Source organism: Ranitomeya imitator, chromosome 1, assembly GCF_032444005.1.
Source record: "Ranitomeya imitator isolate aRanImi1 chromosome 1, aRanImi1.pri, whole genome shotgun sequence".
Classification (NCBI taxonomy): domain Eukaryota; kingdom Metazoa; phylum Chordata; class Amphibia; order Anura; family Dendrobatidae; genus Ranitomeya; species Ranitomeya imitator.
In genome coordinates, this window is record NC_091282.1 from 767017237 (window position 1) to 767039157 (window position 21921).

A 21921-nucleotide genomic window follows, 5' to 3' on the forward strand; every position below is an offset into this window, starting at 1 on the left:
AGAGTGAGTGCTACATAGAAATACATGCTGTCACGCTCAGGTGGGAAGAGCTGCCGGCCAGTCCGAGCACTGCAATGCAAACATCTTCCGAGCCATCTGACTCTTCCCTTATCTGTCTTTTGGATCTGATTGTGGTTTTTAGGTGTGTTTTTTTTATTTAAAAAGCACTCAAAGAGGAGGACAATCCCTTTGAAAAGAAACACAGATACACTGTGTTATGCCTGGTGTCCACTACTTTGGATGCTTTTTTTTTGGAGGGGGTGGAGGTTGAGTCTCAGGAACATCCAACCTCTTTGGCTGTGCCTCGATATCCATGCACAGGTGACAATCTTGCAAAAAAAAAAAAGTGTGATCAACCTTGTCGCTGCTTATATCCTCAGAACCACGATCCAACCGCTGACCAGCAGTATAGACAGGGAAAAAAAGAGGAGGGGAAAGGATCACTACTAAGTAGAATAAAACTTTTATCCGTTAAAACAGGGATATCCATAGTTAAAAATACAAAGTGATTGTAATGGGTTTCTGGCATCACTGCCCTTAGTCATTGGTATATCCTATAACTAAGTAAAGTGATGCCAGAAATGCGTTACAATCACTTTGTATTTTTAACCATAGATATCCATGTTTTTTATGGATAAAATAAGCAGAAGTTCTATTTTACACAGTATCGATCTTTTTTCCCCCCATCTCTTGTTTGACATAATCTTGTATATGTGTCACTACTCTGTTGTCGGGTGATCTGGGCCCAGGGGCTCCTTCCCTGTCTCTATAGCTTGGGACGCCCTAGCTCTCCATGTATCCCGGGTTATTTCTGAAGGTGAAGATGCTGGGGCATCTACCTAGCCTTAGCTCTTGAATCTACCCTCAGTCTGTGCCCTTCCTCCACCCAGGGAAGAAGGGAGTAGTAGTGGACCGTAATACACTATCAAGGCAATACAAACAGGGGTAACGAAAAATACCATAATACAAATATACTCACACATAAGAGAGGTAAACACCGAGAGTGGAGGATGGGGGAAAAAAAAAACAAAAGTAGGAGAAGAAAGGGAATCAGCTCACTTAGAAAAACTAAGTAACAGCCACTGATAAATCCACCAAACGCCTACTCTTAAAACCACCAACTACTATCCTCCCAGCCATGCAGCATAAGCTAACTCTGACATCGGGTGTCAGTCAGGACCCAGATTATATAGGATATGGGAGTGGCTAACAGTGCACAGCTGATAGCCCCAGCTCCTGAAGCTCTCAACATGGCAGATTAACCCCTGCGCTGCTAAAAGAACCCTGCACCGTTTAAATATGAAGGTGAAGTTCTTCTAATCAGTGCAGGAGCAGGAGAAATCAGACGCGGTGGTCTTCTGACTCCTCTCTGTCCTGGTAACCCTGTGACAGTATGCTTTTACTCTAGAATTTAAAATAAAAATCCAGGAGTGTTTCTTTGACAGTGCTGCAATCAATTACCCCTAAAACAGTACTGACACCAATATAAAATTTGCTATAAGTGATTTCAAGATGACCGATTCTTTGTTACCCTTGGCAAAAATCGTGACCTCTTAGTAGTGCCAGTCTCAACACTACCGCCATCTGCTTAACCTCAACCACCAATTTTGTAAGGACAGCAGTTGTGGAGGCACAAAGTTTGGGATGGGGTGCTGAACACTGCATTCTGCTATGTTATGGCGCCCTTCTTGTGCAATGACAGTATTACATGGTTGCAATAAACTAGATTCCAGACATAGCTGGCGCACTGTGCCCACTGATATACCGCCAAACGTCACCAGATAACATGCCCTGTAACTCACCCCTTGTCTGACAGCTCCTCCATCCTTTACCCTCCCCCATTTTTCAAGAATGTTCATTATTATCGCATCATGCGATTTCTTACCCGGCTGAGTGGGTTGTCCAGAAGAAGAACTTGCTGCAATGAGGGGGCCACTTCCTCCAACTGCAGCATATGACAGAGATCCGTCAGCTCTTCCTGTCCCAAAGACCCTGTGCCCGTGGTGTCAAAACTATCAAACAGCTCCTTAAGACGAGCTTCATACTGGTCCTGCTCCATCCCATAGCCACCAGTGTGTCCTGCAACATAGAAGTTGGGTATTTTCATTTAGAAGGAACATGTGCAAATATGGACACGTAATAACGGTATATTATTACAGCTGCGATGTCATCGCAAACCATGAACAAACCCACAACAGGGAAGTTCTCAAGATGCTTCCAATCGTATAGAATATTTTGGAATCGAGCGAACAACTTTGAATATTCTTTAGCTGATCCAGTAATCTGCCTTTTTAAAGATCTCTGCTTGCCGTCAATGAAAGACTTTCCTTTACATTTGGAGGCTGGAAACCAGTCTAGATAGAACACTGCGAATCTTAAGACTCTTCAGCCATATACAGTTGTGCTAAAAAGTGTCTGCCCCTTCCTAATTTCCTATTCTTTTACATGTTTGTCACACTTAAATGTTTCAGATCACCAAACAAATGTAAATATTAGACAAAGATGGCAAGTAAACAAAATGCCGTTTATAAATGAAGGTCTTTATTATTAAGGGAAAAAGAAATCCAAACCTACATGGCCCTGTGTAAAAAAAAGTGAATGTCCCAACCCCCCTCCTAAAAAAAAAAACATAAATTAACTGGTTTATCACATCTTTGGGAAGCTGGAGTTAAGATGTCATGTAGACCTAAAGATCCTCAAAAGCTAGATGTCATGCCGCAATCCAAAGATATTCTGGAACAAATTAATAAAGCCAATCCTAAAGCATTAGGACTCAGGAGAACCATTATCCACAAATGGTGAAAACATGGAACAATGTTGAATCTTCCCAGGAGTGGCCGGCAAACCAAAATTACCGCCAGAGCGCAGAAACGACTTGTCCAAGAGGACACAAAAGGCCTCACAACAACATCCAAAGAATTGCAGGCCTCATCTGCCAATTCATGACTCCACCATAAGAAAGAGACTGGGCAAAAATGGCCTGCATGGCAGAGGTCCAAGACAAAAAACACTGGTGAGCAAGAGCAATAAGAGCATAAATACTTATCTCAGTTTTGCTAGAAAACATCTTGATGATCCCAAAGACTTGTGAGAATACTCTATGGACCGATGAGATACAAGTTGGACTTTTTGGAAAGTGTATTTCTCAGTACATCTGGTGTAGACATAACACAGCATTTCAGAAAAGGGACATCATACCAACAGTAAAATATGGTGGTGGTAGTAGTGTGATGGTCTGGGGCTGTTCTGCCGTTTCAGGACTTGGAGTGGTAAATGGAAGCATGAATTCTGTTGTCTGCCAAAAAATTCCTGAAGGAGAATGTCCGGCCATCTATTTGTGACCTCAAACTGAAGCGCTCTTGGGTTATGCAGCAGGACAATGATCCAAAACACACAGACTTTGGAGTGTTCTAGTCAATGTTCCGACCTTAATCTGATTGAGATGCTGTGGCATGACCTTAAAAAGGCGGTTCATGCTCGGAAACCTCCAATGTGGCTAAATTACAACAATTCTGCAAAGATGAGCGGCCAAAATTCCTCCAGAGCGTCGTAAAGGACTCATTGCCAGTTATCGCAGTCGCCTGATTGCAGTTGTTGCGGCTAAGGGCGGTCAGACCCTTTATTAGGTTTAGGGGGCAATCACTTTTTCACACAGGGCCCTGTAGGTTTGGATTTCTTTTTCCCTTAATAATAAAGAACTTCATTTATAAACTGCATTTCGTGTTTACTTGTGTTATCTTTCTCTAATATTTACATTTATTTGCTGATCTGAAACAATTAAGAGTGACAAACATGGTAAAAAAAATAGGAAATCAGGAAGAGGCAAATACTTTCACATAGCTGTACATTCCCAGCACAAACCTCTCCAGTTTGCTACAATGTATCAAGAAGATTATAAAGCTATTGAACTTTTCCATTGACAGCAACTTACAATTATTTGCATAAAGATGAAAAGTCCAGATGTTTCTTTCTTTTTTTTATTTCAGCTTTTTACAAGACTTATCTTTAGTTACAGGTCCTTCTCAAAAAATTAGCATATAGTGTTAAATTTCATTATTTACCATAATGTAATGATTACAATTAAACTTTCATATATTATAGATTCATTATCCACCAACTGAAAATTGTCAGGTCTTTTATTGTTTTAATACTGATGATTTTGGCATACAACTCCTGATAACCCAAAAAACCTGTCTCAATAAATTAGCATATCAAGAAAAGGTTCTCTAAACGACCTATTACCCTAATCTTCTGAATCAACTAATTAACTCTAAACACATGCAAAAGATACCTGAGGCTTTTATAAACTCCCTGCCTGGTTCATTACTCAAAACCCCCATCATGGGTAAGACTAGCGACCTGACAGATGTCAAGAAGGCCATCATTGACCGATCCTTCACTGTATGTTTTGCTGGTTCCTCCTCCTCTCACCTTCCCCTTACTGTTGGGGTTCCTCAAGGATCAGTCCTAGGCCCCCTACTCTTCTCGTTGTATACTGCCCCTATTGGACAAACAATCAGTAGATTTGGTTTCCAGTACCATCTCTATGCTGACGACACCCAATTATACACTTCTGCTCCCGATATCACACCGACCTTTTTAGAAAACACCAGTGATTGTCTTACCGCTGTCTCTAACATCATGTCCTCCCTCTATCTGAAACTAAACCTGTCAAAAACTGAACTCCTCGTGTTCTCTCCCTCTACTAACCTACCTTTGCCTGACATTGCCATCTCCGTGTGCGGTTCCACCATTACTCCAAAGCAACATGCCCGCTGCCTTGGGGTCATCCTTGATTCTGACCTTTCATTCACCCCCTACATCCGATCACTGGCTCGCTCTTCTTACCTGCATCTCAAAAACATTTCTAGAATTCGCCCTTTTCTTAATTTCGACTCTGCAAAAACTCTGACTGTTTCACTTATTCATTCTCGTCTGGACTATTGTAACTCTCTACTAATCGGTCTCCCTCTTGCAAAACTCTCCCCGCTCCAATCTGTCCTGAATGCTGCAGCCAGGATCATATTCCTCACCAACCGTTACACCGATGCCTCTACCCTGTGCCAGTCATTACACTGGCTACCCATCCACTCCAGAATCCAGTACAAAACTACTACCCTCATCCACAAAGCACTCCATGGCTCAGCACCACCCTACATCTCCTCCCTGGTATCAGTCTACCACCCTACCCGTGCCCTCCGCTCCGCTAATGACCTCAGGTTAGCATCCTCAATAATCAGAACCTCCCACTCCCGTCTCCAAGACTTTACACGTGCTGCGCCGATTCTTTGGAATGCACTACCTAGGTTAATACGATTAATCCCCAATCCCCACAGTTTTAAGCGTGCCCTAAAAACTCATTTGTTCAGACTGGCCTACCGCCTCAATGCATTAACCTAACGATCCCTGTGTGGCCTATTTATAATAAAAAAAAAAAAAAAAAAAAAAAAAAAAAAAGGTTCCTCGCATCATGTTCTCATACACTTTATGCAGTATTAGCCCTCTGTGTCTGTACTGCTACATACTTAGGCAGGTAACTGGTTCATGCAGCTTTACATGAACACCTGAGCCTTACACTATAGCTGGTCCGAATAACTAAAGCAATTGTTACCATCCACCTCTCGTGTCTCCCCTTTTCCCCATAGTTTGTAAGCTTGCGAGCAGGGCCCTCACTCCTCCTGGTATCTGTTTTGAACTGTGATTTCTGTTATGCTGTAATGTCTATTGTCTTTACAAGTCCCCTCTATAATTTGTAAAGCGCTGCGGAATATGTTGGCGCTATATAAATAAAATTATTATTATTTATTATTATTATCATTGACACCCTGAAGCAAGAGGGTAAGACCCAGAAAGAAATGTCTCAACAAATAGGCTGTTCCCAGAGTGCTGTATCAAGGCACCTCAATGGTAAGTCTGTTGGAAGGAAACAATGTGGCAGAAAACGCTGTACAACGAGAAGAGGAGACCGGACCCTGAGGAAGATTGTGGAGAAGGACCGATTCCAGACCTTGGGGAACCTGAGGAAGCAGTGGACTGAGTCTGGTGTGGAAACATCCAGAGCCACCGTGCACAGGCGTGTGCAGGAAATGGGCTACAGGTGCCGCATTCCCCAGGTAAAGCCACTTTTGAACCATAAACAGCGGCAGAGGCGCCTGACCTGGGCTACAGAGAAGCAGCACTGGACTGTTGCTAAGTGGTCCCAAGTACTTTTTTCTGATGAAAGCAAATTTTGCATGTCATTCGGAAATCAAGGTGCCAGAGTCTGGAGGAAGACTGGGGAGAAGGAAATGCCAAAATGCCTGAAGTCCAGTGTCAAGTACCCACAGTCAGTGATGGTGTGGGGTGCCATGTCAGCTGCTGGTGTTGGTCCACTGTTTCATCAAGGGCAGGGTCAATGCAGCTAGCTATCAGGAGATTTTGGAGCACTTCATGCTTCCATCGGCTGAAATGCTTTATGGAGATGAAGATTTCATTTTTCAGCACGACCTGGCACCTGCTCACAGTGCCAAAACCACTGGTAAATGGTTTACTGACCATAGTATTACTGTGCTCAATTGGCCTGCCAACTCTCCTGACCTGAACCCCATAGAGAATCTGTGGGATATTGTGAAGAGAAAGTTGAGAGACGCAAGACCCAACACTCTGGATGAGCTTAAGGCCGCTATTGAAGCATCCTGGGCCTCCATAACATCTCAGCAGTGTCACAGGCTGATTGCCTCCATGCCACGCCGCATTGAAGCAGTCATTTCTGCCAAAGGATTCCCGACCAAGTATTGAGTGCATAACTGAACATTATTATTTGATGTTTTTTTTGTTTGTTATTAAAAAACACTTTTATTTGATTGGATGGGTGAAATATGCAAATTTATTGAGACAGGTTTTTTGGGTTATCAGGAGTTGTATGCCAAAATCATCAGTATTAAAACAATAAAAGACCTGACAAATTTCAGTTGGTGGATAATGAATCTATAATATATGAAAGTTTAATTGTAATCATTACATTATGGTAAATAATGAAATTTAACACTATATGCTAATTTTTTTGAGAAGGACCTGTATATATTTCCTATGTGGATTTTGGCCTTAGGCCGGGGTCGCACTTGCGTGTGCCATGTGAGAAACTCACACGAGTCTCTCGCATCAATACCCGGCACTGCCGCCGTCACTCGGGACCGGAGCGTTCAGCTACATAGAAATACATGCAACCGCACGCTCCTGTCCTGAGTGCCGGCGGCAGTGCCAGGTATTGATGCTCGAGTTTATCGCATGGCACTCGCAAGTCTCACCTCAGCCTTAAAGGGATTGTCTCAATATGACCATGAGGAAAACTACTTAACTATACGGATGAATGAGGATCAGAACAGTCCTAATATTGTTCACTGCAGTCACCAATAACTGGTCTCCCAATATGATCGCTTTCCATCTCATTGTAGAATTGAGCCTTGCACAATTGTGGTTATTGGATTTCTTCGCACGTAAATCCGGTCTTACTTAAATCCTGTGCGTTGCACCAAGACAGATCTGACAGCCTTCATAATCTTTAACCCCCGCTTTGTGATCAGGAAAATCCTAACCTTAAACACATACGATAATCTGCACACAATCCACACAATTCCTTTATATTAAAACACTGGGGTCAGCCATTACCCAACTTTCCAAGATTTTACTTTTCTGCAGTTCCGATTCCCCTTGCCCCTGGTTATAATATTGTTATACACTTCACATTAAAAATAAATAAAACAATGTTCTCATGAAAGTTGTCCTTTTGGAAGGTCAGGCGCATGGCATTTATAGGGTTAATCTAATCTAAAAATAACAAAAAAGCCCAACTACGATTCAATCATGCTTTCACATCGCAGAACGAGACTTGAGCGGCTGCCAGCGCGCACAATGTAATTAGCCGTCGCGATTAAGTCATTGTCCTGAAATAGCAGAGTCTGTCACCAGCAAATACAAAAGTAACGACTTTGTTTTTCTATCCGGGTCCTTAGTAGACTTAATGTAACAATTATTAACCAAATTGCAAATCAAAACAGAAATATTTGTTGGTAAATTCCAGATAACCCAAAAAGATCTCAACATGGGGGCTAAATATCAGTAAATTAAAGGGATTATACAGGATAATTAAAACATGGCTAGTTTGTTCCAAAAACAGCACCACCACTGTCCACAGGATATGTGCGATATTGCAGATCGGTCACTAACTTCAATGGCACAGAGATCCAATACTCAACACAAACCACACCATAGCTAAAAGAAAGTGGCCATGTGTGTTTTTCTAATCTGGGACAATAACCCTTTAAAAATTAACGTTCATACATACACTACCGTTCAAAAGTTTAGGGTCACCCAGACAATTTTGTGTTTTCCATGAAAACTCATACTTTTAGTAATCAAAGGAGTTGCCAAATGAATTGAAAATCTAGTCCAGACATTGACAAGGTTCGAAAAAAAGATTTTTATTTGAAATATTAATTTTCTCCTGAAAACTTTGCTTTCGTCAGAGAATGCTCCCTTTGCAGCAATTACAGCATTGCAGACCTTTGGCATTCTAGCAGTTAATTTGCTGAGGTAATCTGGAGAAATTTCACCCCATGCTTCCAGAAGCCCCTCCCACAAGTTGGTTTCGCTTGATCGGCACTTTTTGCGTACCATACGATCAAGCTGCTCCCACAACAGCTCAATGGGGTTGAGATCTGGTGACTGCGCTGGCCACTCCATTACAGGTAGAATACCAGCTGCCTGCTTCTTCCCTAAATAGTTCTTGCATAATTTGGAGGTGTGCTTTGGTCATTGTCCTGTTGTAGGATGAAATTGGCTCCAATGAATCACAGAGTATGGCATGGCATTGCAAAATGGAGTGATAGCCTTCCTTATTCAAAATCCCTTTTACAAATCTCACACTTTATAATGCACCAAATCAACCCCAGACCATCATATTACCTCCACCATGCTTGACAGATGGCGTCAGGCACTCTTCCAGCATCTTTTCTGTTCTGCGTCTCACAAATGTTCTTCTGTGTGATCCAAACACCTCAAACTTTGATTTGTCTGTCCATAACACTTTTTTCCAATCTTCTTTCCAATGTCTGTGTTCTTTTGCCCATATTAATCTTTTCCTTTTATTAGCCAGTCTCAGATATGGCTTTTTCTTTGTCACTCTGCCCTGAAGGCCAGCATCCCGGAGTCGCCTCTTCACTGTAGACACTGACACTGGCATTTTGCGTTTACTATTTAATGAAGCTGCCAGTTGAGGACCTGTGAGGCGTCGATTTCTCAAACTACAGACTCTAATGTACTTGTCTTGTTGCTAAGTTGTGCAGCGGGGCCTCCCACTTCTCTTTCTACTCTGGTTAGAGCCTGTTTGTGCTCTCCTCTGAAGGGAGTAGTACACACCGTTGTAGGAAATCTTCAGTTTCTTGGTAATTTTTCGCATGGAATAGCCTTCATTTCTAAGAACAAGAATAGACTGTCGAATTTCTCATGAAAGTTCTTTTTTTCAGGCCATTTTGAGAGTTTAATGGAACCAACAAATGTAATGCTCCAGATTCTCAACTAGCTCAAAGGAAGGTCAGGTTTATAGGTTCTCTAATCAGCCAAACTGTGTTCAGCTGTGCTAACATACTTGCACAAGTGTTTTCAAGGGTATTCTAAACATCCATTTGCCTTCTTACACAGTTAGCAAACACAGAGTACCATAAGAAAGCACCTATGAAGATATTGCATTACAAACCAGACGTTTGCAGCTAGAATAATCATTTACCACATTAACTATAGAGTGTATTTCTGAATGTTAGCTTCATTGGAAAAAAACTGTGCTTTTCTTTCTAAAATAAGGAAATTTCTAAGTGTCCCTAAACTTTGGAAAGGTAGTGTAACTACATTCACTCATTGGCTATTCACAGAACTAAAGTCTATAATTATGCAGGTCAAACTGTAATCATGGCCATTGTGTCTTGATTGATGTCTTAAGTCATTAGAAGCCATATTAATCTTACTAGTTGAACTTGATGGAATAGCCCGATAACTTTTTTCAACTGATTTGGGGGTTTCTGGGCATGTGCAAGAAGCACAACCAGCGCACTGCACAGGTGCATAACTTGCGACATCTGATGCAGGCGCAGAAGCAGCTTTTGTCGCTGCACCTTGTGCCACTGCAAATGCCCAGACTCAAAGCTCAAAGGGAAGAGAATAAAGCCACAAACAGGCAACATTGCATCCCATTAAATATTGCAGAAAGTTTCACTATACAATAATTGAGCATCAGAGACATAAATATGGAGAGCCCCTTTAAGCAAAACCATTGTAGACGAGGATAATGAGCCGTACACAGCAGTCTCGTTGTATCTACAGCCCCAAGGGGAAGGAGCATGCGGGATCATGGATCATGTGGTTTGGTCACAGGAACAGAAAAAGTCCTGAGCAAAACAATACAAGGGACTGTGTGTAACGAATCGAGAAGTGGTGATGACGTGAGATTAGATATTAAGACCTGGATTGTTTGCAGCAAGAAAAATGAAAAAACAAAACAAAAAAAAAACAATAAAATGGAAATCTTTAAGTCATCATGATAAAATCCATGTAAAATGTGAGGGCTATTTTTAAGTGGACATGAGCGCAGGAATAAACGAGATTTCAACAAACCTCATCGACATGCCATCTTTCCACTCTGCAGGAAGCAGGACGGTCATCCCTTTCCATTGCAAACGTTAAATCAGAGCCAAAAACGTAATGACATTTTTTAAATGTAACACTATGGATTTTGCTACAACAAAAAAATATAAATAAATAAATCAGCAAATATGCTACGTGTGAATTTACCCCAACAGCAAGCACAATTGTTATTGACCTGTAGGAGAGCAAAAAGTAACCATAGAGGCTCATGATAAAATTTGAAATGGGGCTCAGTCTACCATAGTCATCCTAAGCAGCAAGTTCATAATGAGCAGAAGAAAACCCAACAGAAGAGCCGGAACTGCAGCGACACAGGGCAGAAGGGGGGCCGCCGCAGCAGCGACACAGAGCAGAAGGGGGGCCGCCGCAGCAGCGACACGGAGCAGAAGAGAGGCCGCCGCAGCAGCGACACAGAGCAGAAGAGGGGCCGCCGCAGCAGCGACACAGAGCAGAAGAGGGGCCGCCGCAGCAGCGACACAGAATAGAAGAGGCGGTGCCACCGCGGAGACAGAGCAGAAGAGGCACGCAGCAGCAGCGCCGCAGAGCAGAAGAGGGGCGCAGCAGCAGCGATACAGAGCAGAAGAGGAGGCGCTGCAGTAGCGACACAGAGGGGTTTTTATTATATACTAGACTGTGGCCTGATTCTAATGCATCGGGTATTCTAGAATATGCATGTCCCCGTAGTATATGGACAATGATGATTCCAGAATTCGCGGCAGACTGTGCCCGTCGCTGATTGGTCGAGGCAACCTTTATGACATCATCGTCGCCATGGCAACCATTATGACATCTCGTCGATACTGTGCCCGTCGCTGAATCAGAAACGTGAGATGTCTACGTCCTTTATGACATCATCATCGCTGTGCCCGTTGCTGATTGGTCGAGGCCGCCAGGCCTCGACCAATCAGAGACGCGGGATTTCCAGGACGGACAGACAGACAGACAGACAGAAAGAAAGACAGAAAGACAGACAGACAGACAGAAAGACGGAAAAACCCTTAGACAATTATATATATAGGAGAGTGTAGCCAAATTCAGTTCTCCATGCCCCTTCAATGACCCTAATTTTTAACTGCACCTTACTTCTGTACAGAGGTGTGCCCCCTAAATTAAGGGCATTTTCTGTACCCTGTAAGGTATGCCCCATGACACTCAGCTTTCCTGCTATCTGCAATAAAATCATGGGTCATTCTTATGGGCTGGGTCACGTTCCCATACCGCATACATCCTCCTTATTCTATACTATAGTAACATCCGATGCTGCAGACAGTCCAGGGTATGCTCATTTGTCTTGTACTGCGAGACGCTGACAGGAGCAATGTCTTCCCCAATATTCTTCCAGAACACATTTTCTGGATTACAGGACTAATCTCCAGAATGAACCGGCTCTCCCCGGCACCGATCGTGACTCTGCTGTGCTCCCCCCCCCCACCCTAACACATCTCTGCTATCCATATAGGCACATTTTACGCTCCAGATCAATTAGAGGCACATGACAGCAAACGTCCCGAGCCACAAACAAGCCCGGCAGCATCAAACATTTATGGAGACGGCATATCTTTGCATAAATGACATTTGCAGAAATTAGAAACCAACAGGAGGGTTCAGCAATGACGGACACCAACGGAATATAAATGAAGACATTACAGGGGTCTGCTGATATGAGGAGGTCCCTGCCAACTACAGGCACATGCAGGTGGGTGGAAACCTTGTGGTGTTCGCAGGGTCTTTGTGACATGCAGAATGATGGCCCCCGCTAATCAGTCAGCAATGGCCAGAGCATCAGTGCTTAATCCCAGAAAACACCTGCAACAAAAGCTTATTACAGTGAGACATGAGAGCGGAGGGGCACAGGCCAAAATCTACAGCAAATCCAGCTACTTGTGTAAGGTCTCCTGCACAATAGCGGGGGCGCTTATACCCCATGTAAGTAATGCCCCTTAAAACCACAGGAAAGTGACAATGGTTGGAACATACAGAAGAAGATTTTAAAGAAGCGCTCCTCCCATCAAAGATTATATCCTCTTAATATATTGCCACCATCATATTATACAGCATTGTGTAATTACAATTGCTCATTTGGTCTTTCTACCCAGCTAACTCTCTTTTCTCTATGTAGAAACAGGAAGTCTCTTGTCCCTGCATTTATCATTCCCCTCCCTCTTCACTTCCTGACCCAGCTGCCCCCTGCCATTGACTTTTGCAGTGACTGGTGACTCATACAGGGAAAACCTCCTGTTCCTACATAGAGCTTAGGCTAGGGTCACATTGCGTTAGTGCAACCCGTTTAGCGCTAGCGGGTTGCGCTAACGCAATGTTTTTAATGGGGCCGCGTCCTGGGGTCGCGGTAACGTCCCCACTCTCGCAGATCCCCGATCTGCGAGAGCGGGGAACGGACCGCGGGCGCGCCTCGGACGCTGCGAGCAGCGTCCGCGGCGCGCCAGGAAACACCGGTGCGTCGCTAGCGCGTGCCGAACATGGCACACGCTAGTGCTGCGCGTTCCCATTGCCGTGAATGGGCGCGCTAACGGACGCGTTGCACGGCGTTAATTTCGCCGTGCAACGCTGTCCGTTAAGCGCGTTCCCATAACGCAATGGGAACCCAGCCTTAGAAGGATTCAGCTGGTCAGTTATTAATCATGTGATGTCAGACCTAATGGAAAAAAAGAAGAGTTAAGGTACCGTCACACATAACGATATCGTTAACGATATCGTTGCTTTTTGTGACGTAGCAACGATATCGTTAAGGAAATCGTTATGTGTGACAGCGACCAACGATCAGGCCCCTGCTGGGAGATCGTTGGTCGCTGAGGAAAGTCCAGAACTTTATTTCGTCGCTGGACATCGCTGGATCAGCGTGTGTGACACCGATCCAGCGATGTCTTCACTGGTAACCAGGGTAAACATCGGGTTACTAAGCGCAGGGCCGCGCTTAGTAACCCGATGTTTACCCTGATTACCAGCGTAAACGTTAAAAAAAACAAACACTACATGCTTACCTTCAGCTGTCTGTCCCCGGCTCTGTGCTTGTCTGCACTCCTCCTGCATCCTGTGTCAGCGCCGGTCAGCCGGAAAGCACAGCGGTGACGTCACCGCTCTGCTTTCCGGCTGACCGGCGCTGACAGTGCTGAGGAAAGCAGAGCGCCGGAGGACAGACAGCTGAAGGTAAGTATGTAGTGTTTGTTTTTTTTAACGTTTACGCTGCTAACCAGGGTAAACATCGGGTTACTAAGCGCGGCCCTGCGCTTAGTAACCCGATGTTTACCCTGGTTACCGGGGACCTCGGGATTGTTGGTCGCTGGAGAGCTGTCTGTGTGACAGCTCTCCAGCGACCAAACAGCGACGCTACAGCGATCGACATCGTTGTCGGTATCGCTGCAGCGTCGCTTAGTGTGACGGTACCTTTAGCTGGGCAGAATGGAAAATGGGCAATTGTAAGTACACAGTGATGTATAATAACTGTAATATATTAAGAGGATACACATTTTCATGAGATGAGGAGGAAGAGTGCTTCTTTAAGGAAAAAGAATCATATGTAAAAAGACTATATGGCAGCATCAAAGTCTTTAAAGCTTAGTACTATGCACCCATAAGCCTCTGTGCATTACCATAAAGAAACCATACAATGACCCCCTTGCCAACCCCTACAGGAAGCATCGGCGGGCCACCTTGCCAACCCCTACAGGAAGTGCATCGCCCCCCAGACACAGGGCCACGAGTTCTCGGTACCGGGCTTCTCCGGTTCGGTTCTGAGGCTGTCACGGTGGCTAGACCCGGTCCGCGACCCTGCTAAGGGGCATCCAATAAAGGTGGTGCAGTTTGTCAGGGGTTCGTGACGCCACCTGTGGTGTTCGGTCAGGGTGACCGACGCTGCTGTGGGGTCCGCTGGGGTGATGGAATGGCAGCTGGATGGTATACCTTCCCACAGGTGAAGTGTGTCCCCAGGGCTTCCCAGTAAGGTGGATGGTGATGGTGTGAGGTGCAGTTAAAAATGAGGACACAAGGTTGCACTCTCTTTACCTCTTTACTGTAGACTTCAGGATCCTCAATCCAGAGCACGTTTAACAGGGCTATCTGAGACCGGCCGGTCCGATGGGCACTACCAGAGTTTCCCTCGCAGATGGAAATCGTTGCCTACCACTAGCGCCTGTGTGTTGTAGTCCTACCCTGCTGAGCATTAGGAATAGTCCTCACAACTGCTGTTCTCGTTCGTCGTTCTCTACAGCTCTCTCTCTCTCTCTTTAGTTCCAGATGTTGCTAGTTTCTCGTCCCCCAGTATGTTTTGGCTAGGACGCACCCGTATGACGGGAAGGCCTGGCGGTCTTCCGGGACCCTAGAGACGCCCCTCTCCCACTGTTGCCCCCTGTGTCTTCTTAGGAAATTTAAGGTAGACAGCCAATCTATAATTAACTGTCCTGCGGAGTTCGAAGTAAGGCCTAGAGTCAGTTACTCCCGTGGTGTTCCGGCCACCGACTACGCGCCTCAGTAGGATGTTGCCTCAGTAGGATGTTGCCTCGGTCTCACGGCACGACTCCTACTGGCTCTCCTTTGTGCTTGATCTCGTTTACACTGTTCCACAATATCCTTCCCTTCGTGTCTCTTTCTTAGGATACCGCCGCAAGGTAGTGCAGGCGCGGTTCCGTTACGCTCTGTTCTGTTGGCACCTGCCAGGTTCCCACGCCTGACAGGGACCCCCGTGTCTTCTCCCTGCAACACCCCCTGCCACGGGATGTTGCCTGAATCCATCCCCGTCAGCTTCTGACTAACTTCCTATCCAACCCCTAGTTTTACCAGTGTGAGGAGTGGCCCAATAAATAAAGCCTTTTGCTCCCCCTAGTGGCCGGAGTGTGAAGTGTAAAGTGTTCTGGTGATACCTGGTCAGGAGAACTCCTTCAGTGCCATCACTCCCCTTAGTAGCAGAGTGTCATACTGCAACGACCAGATCTCTGGGGCGCTGCAGAAGCATCGGCAGGCCCCCTTGCCAACCCCTACAGGAAGCACCGGTGGGGGCCCTTGCCAAGCCCTACAGGAAAGGCCCCCTTGCCAACCCCATACTCTTGTTTTCCTCTCAGTCAAAGTGCATACAGCCATAACAGAGGCAGACTTTCAGTTCAGGACAGACAAGCCATTGTATAGTACAGACTGGAAAGTGAGGGAAAGGAAGTTTCAGCACCTGTAGTGCTGGCAGAATGCAGAAGAAGAACCATCCACAGAAAAAGAGCATGACAAGTCACAGAGCAGGAGACTCTGGAGAGTCTCTAGACATATTAGACTTGTATATGCACCACAAACATTCACTTTTGGTGGGGGATGGGGTCAGCAAGACCATGATTTTCTTCAGATTTTATGAATAAAAGGACAGTTAACACTAACAATGCCCTCATCCTCACAGTTACTCAAGGTAACTCCCTCCCCCACCAAACATTAAATTAGCGTCCACATTTATAGCTGAATTATCCAGAGCATTTTCCCAACAAAGCCAAGTATTGTAAGAGATTAACCCCCCTGGCAGCCGAGGCCCAAACAGCAAAACAGCTGTGGATGAATGCTAATAGCAGGGAATTAGACCACGTTCTTGTGAATATTTAAAACCCTCAAGAATATGAATTGTGGATTAAAAAAAAAAAAAAAAAAAAAAGAAATAATCGTCATCTGAATATTTATAGTAAATAATTGCAACCTACGCAGAGGCGGAAGCTTCCAGACACAGCAATTAGTAAGATTTAAGGGTTTCAAGGGATGAGGGGGAAAAAAATCTAATTATAGATTAGATTGAAAGTGTCAATAAAAGGAAAATATTGTCACATCCAACAATAAGAAGATCGCTCCGGGGAGACGACACGTCGCGTGAATCGGCTCAGGTTAGCGAGCGAGCTGTCAATCACAGATACACCAGTAATCATGGCGGCATCGAAAAGAGGCGGCTGCTTCTTCTCCAGAAAGCACCATTCTTGTTCATGGCAGAGATAAATGCGTCTGTATTAAGAGATTCCTGTATTAAGGGTTCCTTAGAGCCCTACGGTCTAGATAAGGTTTTGTGGGACCCAGTTCCCACCTCTAGTGTAATCCTCTTTTGCTTCCCAAGCCCGGCACGTAATGATGCCACAAGGACTAGTGAGCGTGAGATGGCAGGAGATAATGGGCAATGGATACTGGCCACAGAAGTAACGTCCTGCTGGAACGGAGCACCAGACCAGGGGTCAGAACTGGGTGCATTAATCTATTTGGTCATTAGAATTCCTAGATTGGTGGGACAACCATGGCTCCCCAGATCACAGAGATTTGCATGGAGTAACCCATGCCCCCCGCTGCTCCATTCTAAGCCTATGGTGTGGATATTGCACATGAACTTAATATGTAACTCCAATTATATCAGGACCCCGATCCAGCAGCCATGTTGGTACTCCGTGGCCTCCGAACAGGGTTCTCATACCTGCTGGTATGACCGGAGCAATGTCATGCATGCGTCACAACATAATGATGTCATGGGGCTTGCGCATCATAAAAATCACCAGGAATGGCAGCCGGTTGTCGGAGGTTCGCAGGGCTCTGGTGTCGTGGCCACTGAATACTAATGTGGCAGCTGGACCAGGGTCTTACAAACCTTTTTGCTTAACTAAGGGAATGTGCAGACGATCAGTAATTACTGCAGGTTGGATGTTGAGTACTTGTGCAGCATCCAGATGTTACAGCATAGAGAATGGGAGTTCAAGAAATTCCACGTCCACTATGTGTCCAAAGACGCCTGCAGGTCACCCGTGGTGCCGGACATGCGACACGTCCCTCCAGAGTAAACCATGGCTGCCACAAGCTGCAGGAGCATGCGTGGCGTGTATTAGGAGCATACAAGCGTGGTGGCAGCAGCACAACCCAGCCAACCCATCAGTGTCAGAATCCCTATATAGTCATGAGTGAGAAAACACAGCAGCGGTATTCCTGTCTCCGTCACGGGAACAAAAAATAAAACCCATGTATCTACCTCTTCAGATCAAATCCCATCCTCAGCCTTCTTAGTCTAAGCTCATACGCCTGATTTTTGTGAGAAGGTTTGTCCAGGATAAAAAAAAAAAAACACTTTTTTTTTGCACAGAAACAGCGCCACACCTGTTCACAGGTCGTGTCTGGTATTGCAGTCCAGCTCCACTAAAGAGATTTGGCCAAGGTGCAATACCACACCTGATCTGTGGTCAGCAGGAAAACATGTAGAAACATGCAGCCCCGAAGCACGCCAGTCAGGAGCGGAAGCCTTAATGATCATGTAGCCATACAATAGGCGCCGTCATGAATGAGATGAACCATATTAAATGGCAATTACCTGGGTGCTGCCTGCTGGGGGATAATGATCAAGGCTCGTTGTGAATATGTGATAGAAGGAGCAGCGATTGTTGCTGCTGTTAAGTTTACAGACAATGTAAGGATCAGAAATAATCAGGAGGTATTCAGCAGGATAACTGAGTGACAGCCCCGCCATTGTCAGCACCTCATTGTAGCGCATCCGCTGGGATAATCCCTTTTCTGTCCCTCAATATCAGTCACGTTCAGCAGCAGTTTCGTCCGTCAAAATGATAAAAACACTATACACCTAGTAATGCACATGAATAAAAACTATACAACGTTCACATGTACTTTGTTCCCATTCAATGACAGCAAGTAGAGCTCATGAAACCTCATTCTTGTTTACCTCCAGTGGCTCAAAACCTCCTCCTTACAAAATACATTTCACAGGGGCTCCTCTTTAATTGTATCCAGTCTAGACAATCCTTTGGAACTTTTTAGTATCCCTAGAATTTTTAATCATAACCATTTTAAATATCTCTGCTTCGTCAGTAGCTGTAAACATTGTTATTCGCAGTATACTGTACTGATGAAATAACTCTCACAGTTGAAGGTTTGCTACAAATTAATCCAGGGGTCCCCAACTCCAGGCCTCGAGGGCCGCCAACAGTGCAGGTTTTCAGGATTTCTTTAGTATTGCATCGGTGGTAATGTGATCATCTGCACAGGTGACGATTCCAACCCCTGTGCAATACTAAGGAAATCCTGAAAACCTGCACTGTTGGCGGCCCTCGAGGCCTGGAGTTGGGGACCACTGTATTAATCCAATCTAGACAAGTCTGTGTAGGGTTAACTGATAAGTAGCACAAATCTGTCTACTGTGCAGAGCTTTTGTTACAATGTACCAGTATAGTCCAAGCTGTTCAACTCAAAGAAGATTGCCAAAGCTCCTGAGACCCAGTGCTAACTTTAGGGCATTGCTGGAAATGGCTTTGGCGCTGTGCATAGATTTGCCCAGCAGTCCCAAAGTCAGTGAAAGGGCGGAAGACAAGGTTCTCTAGAGCAGGGGTCCCCAACTCCAGTCCTCAAGGCCCACCAACAGGTCATGTTTTCAGGATTTCCTTTGCATTGCACAGGTGATGCAATTATTACCTGGGCAAGACTAAGGAAATCCTGAAAACATGACATGTTGGTGGGCCTTGAGGACTGGAGTTGGGGACCCCTGCTCTAGAGCCCAGTTCCCTGGTTCCAGGGCCCTGTTCTCAGGCTTGGTATGTGTGCTAGTGGTCAGACCCCCAGCGATAACTTACTCATTACGTAAACTTTGGATATTATATAAAACTTATGATTTGGGGAATAACCCTAAAGGTACCATCACACATAACGATATCGTTAACAATATCGTTGCTTTTTGTGACGTAGCAACGATATCGTTAACAAAATCATTATGTGTGACAGCGACTAACGATCAGGCCCCTGCTGGGAGATCGTTGGTCGTTGGGGAAAGTCCAGAACTTTATTTCGTCGCTGGATCACCCGCTGACATCGCTGAATCGGCGTGTGTGACGCCGATTCAGCGATGTCTTCACTGGTAACCAGGGTAAACATCGGGTTACTAAGCGCGGCCCTGCGCTTAGTAACCCGATGTTTACTTTGGTTACCCGGGGACTTCGGGATCATTGGTCGCTGGAGAGCTGTCTGTGTGACAGCTCTCGAGCGACCAAACAGCGACGCTGCAGCGATCGGCATCGTTGTCTAGATCGCCACAGCGTCGCTTAATGTGACGGTACCTTTAGGGTATGTGCACATGGTTAGTAAACGCTGCGGGTAGGACACTGTGTACTTATGCAGCATCAAACCCGCAGAGTCCAGATGTTACAGCATAGTGGATGGAATGTCTAGAAATCCCATGTCCACTATGTGTCCACAGACGGCCGGCGAGACTGACATGCAGCTCGTCTTTCAAGACCGCATCAATCAAATGTATTGAATGTGGTGAATCCGCACCGTTCAGTGATCATATGTGGATTTACCTGCATTCAATAGAAGGCAGCATTTTGGACACAGGGAACATACGCTGCGTCCAAAGCGCTGCTAGTTCCGGATCGTGGGCACGCGGCCTTAGGTTATGTTCACACGCTGCATTTTTTGTTGAGTTTTTGCTGCCTCTTGTGCAAGCTGTTAAAGTTTAGTGCCCCCCAAAAAAAAAAAAAAAAAATTTTTTGCACCAAAAGCAATGAATAAGTACAGAAATCAGGTTTTGCACTTACTCATTGCTTTCTATGGGTGAAAAAACGCTGAAAGTTAGGGTGGTTTCACATTTGCGGTTTTTTTTTTTGCGTTTTTGCGGTAAAAAACGCAAGCGTTTTTTTCCCTATATTTAACATTAAAAACGCATGCGTTTTTTGTATGCGTTTTGACGCGTTTTTGCAACGCATGCGTTTTTCTGCATGCGTTGTGTTGCAGAAATGCAACATGTAGTGTTTTTAGCCGCAAAAAAACGCATGCTTTTTTTGCCGCAAAAAAATGCATTGCTGTCTATGTAAACGCATGCGTTTTTAACCACATGCGTTTGCATGCGTTAAAAACGCATGCCTTTATAAAAAAAAAAACAAAAAAAAAACACCACACTGATAAACCACCCCACACCATAAAATTGATAAAGGGATCCTACCCCTAATCACTTTAAGGGTAGGGTTAGGGGTAGGGTTAGGGATAGGATCCCTTTAGGGTTAGGGGTAGGGTTAGGATCCCTTTAGGGTTAGGGTTAGAGTTGGGATCCCTACCCCTAACCCTAGCTCTTTCTGTTTATAGTGGGTTTTTTACTTTATTTTGATGATTGGCAGCTGTCACACATTTATCTGCATGCGTTTAAAAAACGCAAACGCATGAAAAAAACACATATAAACGCGTCAAAACGCCGCATTTTTTTTTACCACATGCAAAAACGCATGCGTCAAAAAAACGCAGCGTTTGCACGCGTTTACATGCATTTTTTCACCATGCGTTTTTTTTTTAAACGCATGCGTTTTGAAATGCAAGTGTGAAACCAGCCTTACATGCTGCAGTATGCAAAATCACTGCAATTTTTACAATTTTGCATCGCCCCGTACTTGGCTCCCACAAACGGTATGGGCACATTTTGTTGTTTTTTTTTTTTTTTTGCTGGGTCTTGAGAGCAGTAGCTCTCTAAAATCCTCCAAAAAACTGGAATCTCCTTTATCTCTGCTCCAAAAACTGAGCAAAAAGACCGTAATTCATCATTGCCTTTGCACCGTTTTTCGGGCTTTTTTTTTTTGCACTTAATTTAGTTTCCTTTTTTTTTTTTTTATATGTTTTCCGCTGTGTATATGGAGTTTAGCAATTCCAGATGTTTGACTGATTCTTTGTGCAAGACTTTTTGCAAAGTTTAGCACAACTTCACTACCCCAGGGGTGTGTTGTTTTTTTTAAGCAGGGTTTGGTAGCATTTTGACAAAATGTGCAATTTTTTGTGTGCAAAAACGTCACTGACAGTTCAAGACAAATCCTTTTTTAATTTTTCTCAAAACTCATGAACCACATGCACCATTTTGAAGAATTTGGTGCAAAAACAGCTAAAAACACTACAAGACAAAAACGGAAAGCGACTTAAAAACCCCATAAAAGATTATTTCTTGTCGACACATACCCCAAGATGCAGAACCGACCCATAATGTTGCCTCAGAATAAAATCTTGGCAATCCGAGTGTGACCAATTCACTTCTGCCCTTTTCACATAACCCAGATTACACCGGTGACCCCTATGCAACACGGATCCTCAGACTTCATTATACTCTCCAAATTGGCTTACTGCAATCCCGTTAGTTATAAGGCCCCGGTATATTACAGTGAATGTTACATTATCATTCTGTACCGCAGAGGAGCTCGCAGTCTAATTGCCTGACTGAATCTGTTATGGTCATGTGAAACTACAAATCCCAGCAAGCTGCTG

General features: G+C 44.7%; 1 protein-coding gene across 2 annotated transcripts in view; it reads right to left on the reverse strand.

Moving 5' to 3' along the window:
• The window catches only part of NIN (ninein), a 114242-nt gene that overhangs the window by 85719 nt on the left and 6602 nt on the right, over positions 1-21921 (reverse strand). For both annotated transcript variants that reach the window (XM_069735551.1, XM_069735556.1), the window contains exon 2: positions 1886-2079. In XM_069735551.1, coding sequence (XP_069591652.1) covers positions 1886-2059 — 174 coding nt within the window. In that variant the 5' untranslated portion in view covers positions 2060-2079. The remainder of the gene's footprint in view (positions 1-1885; positions 2080-21921) is intronic.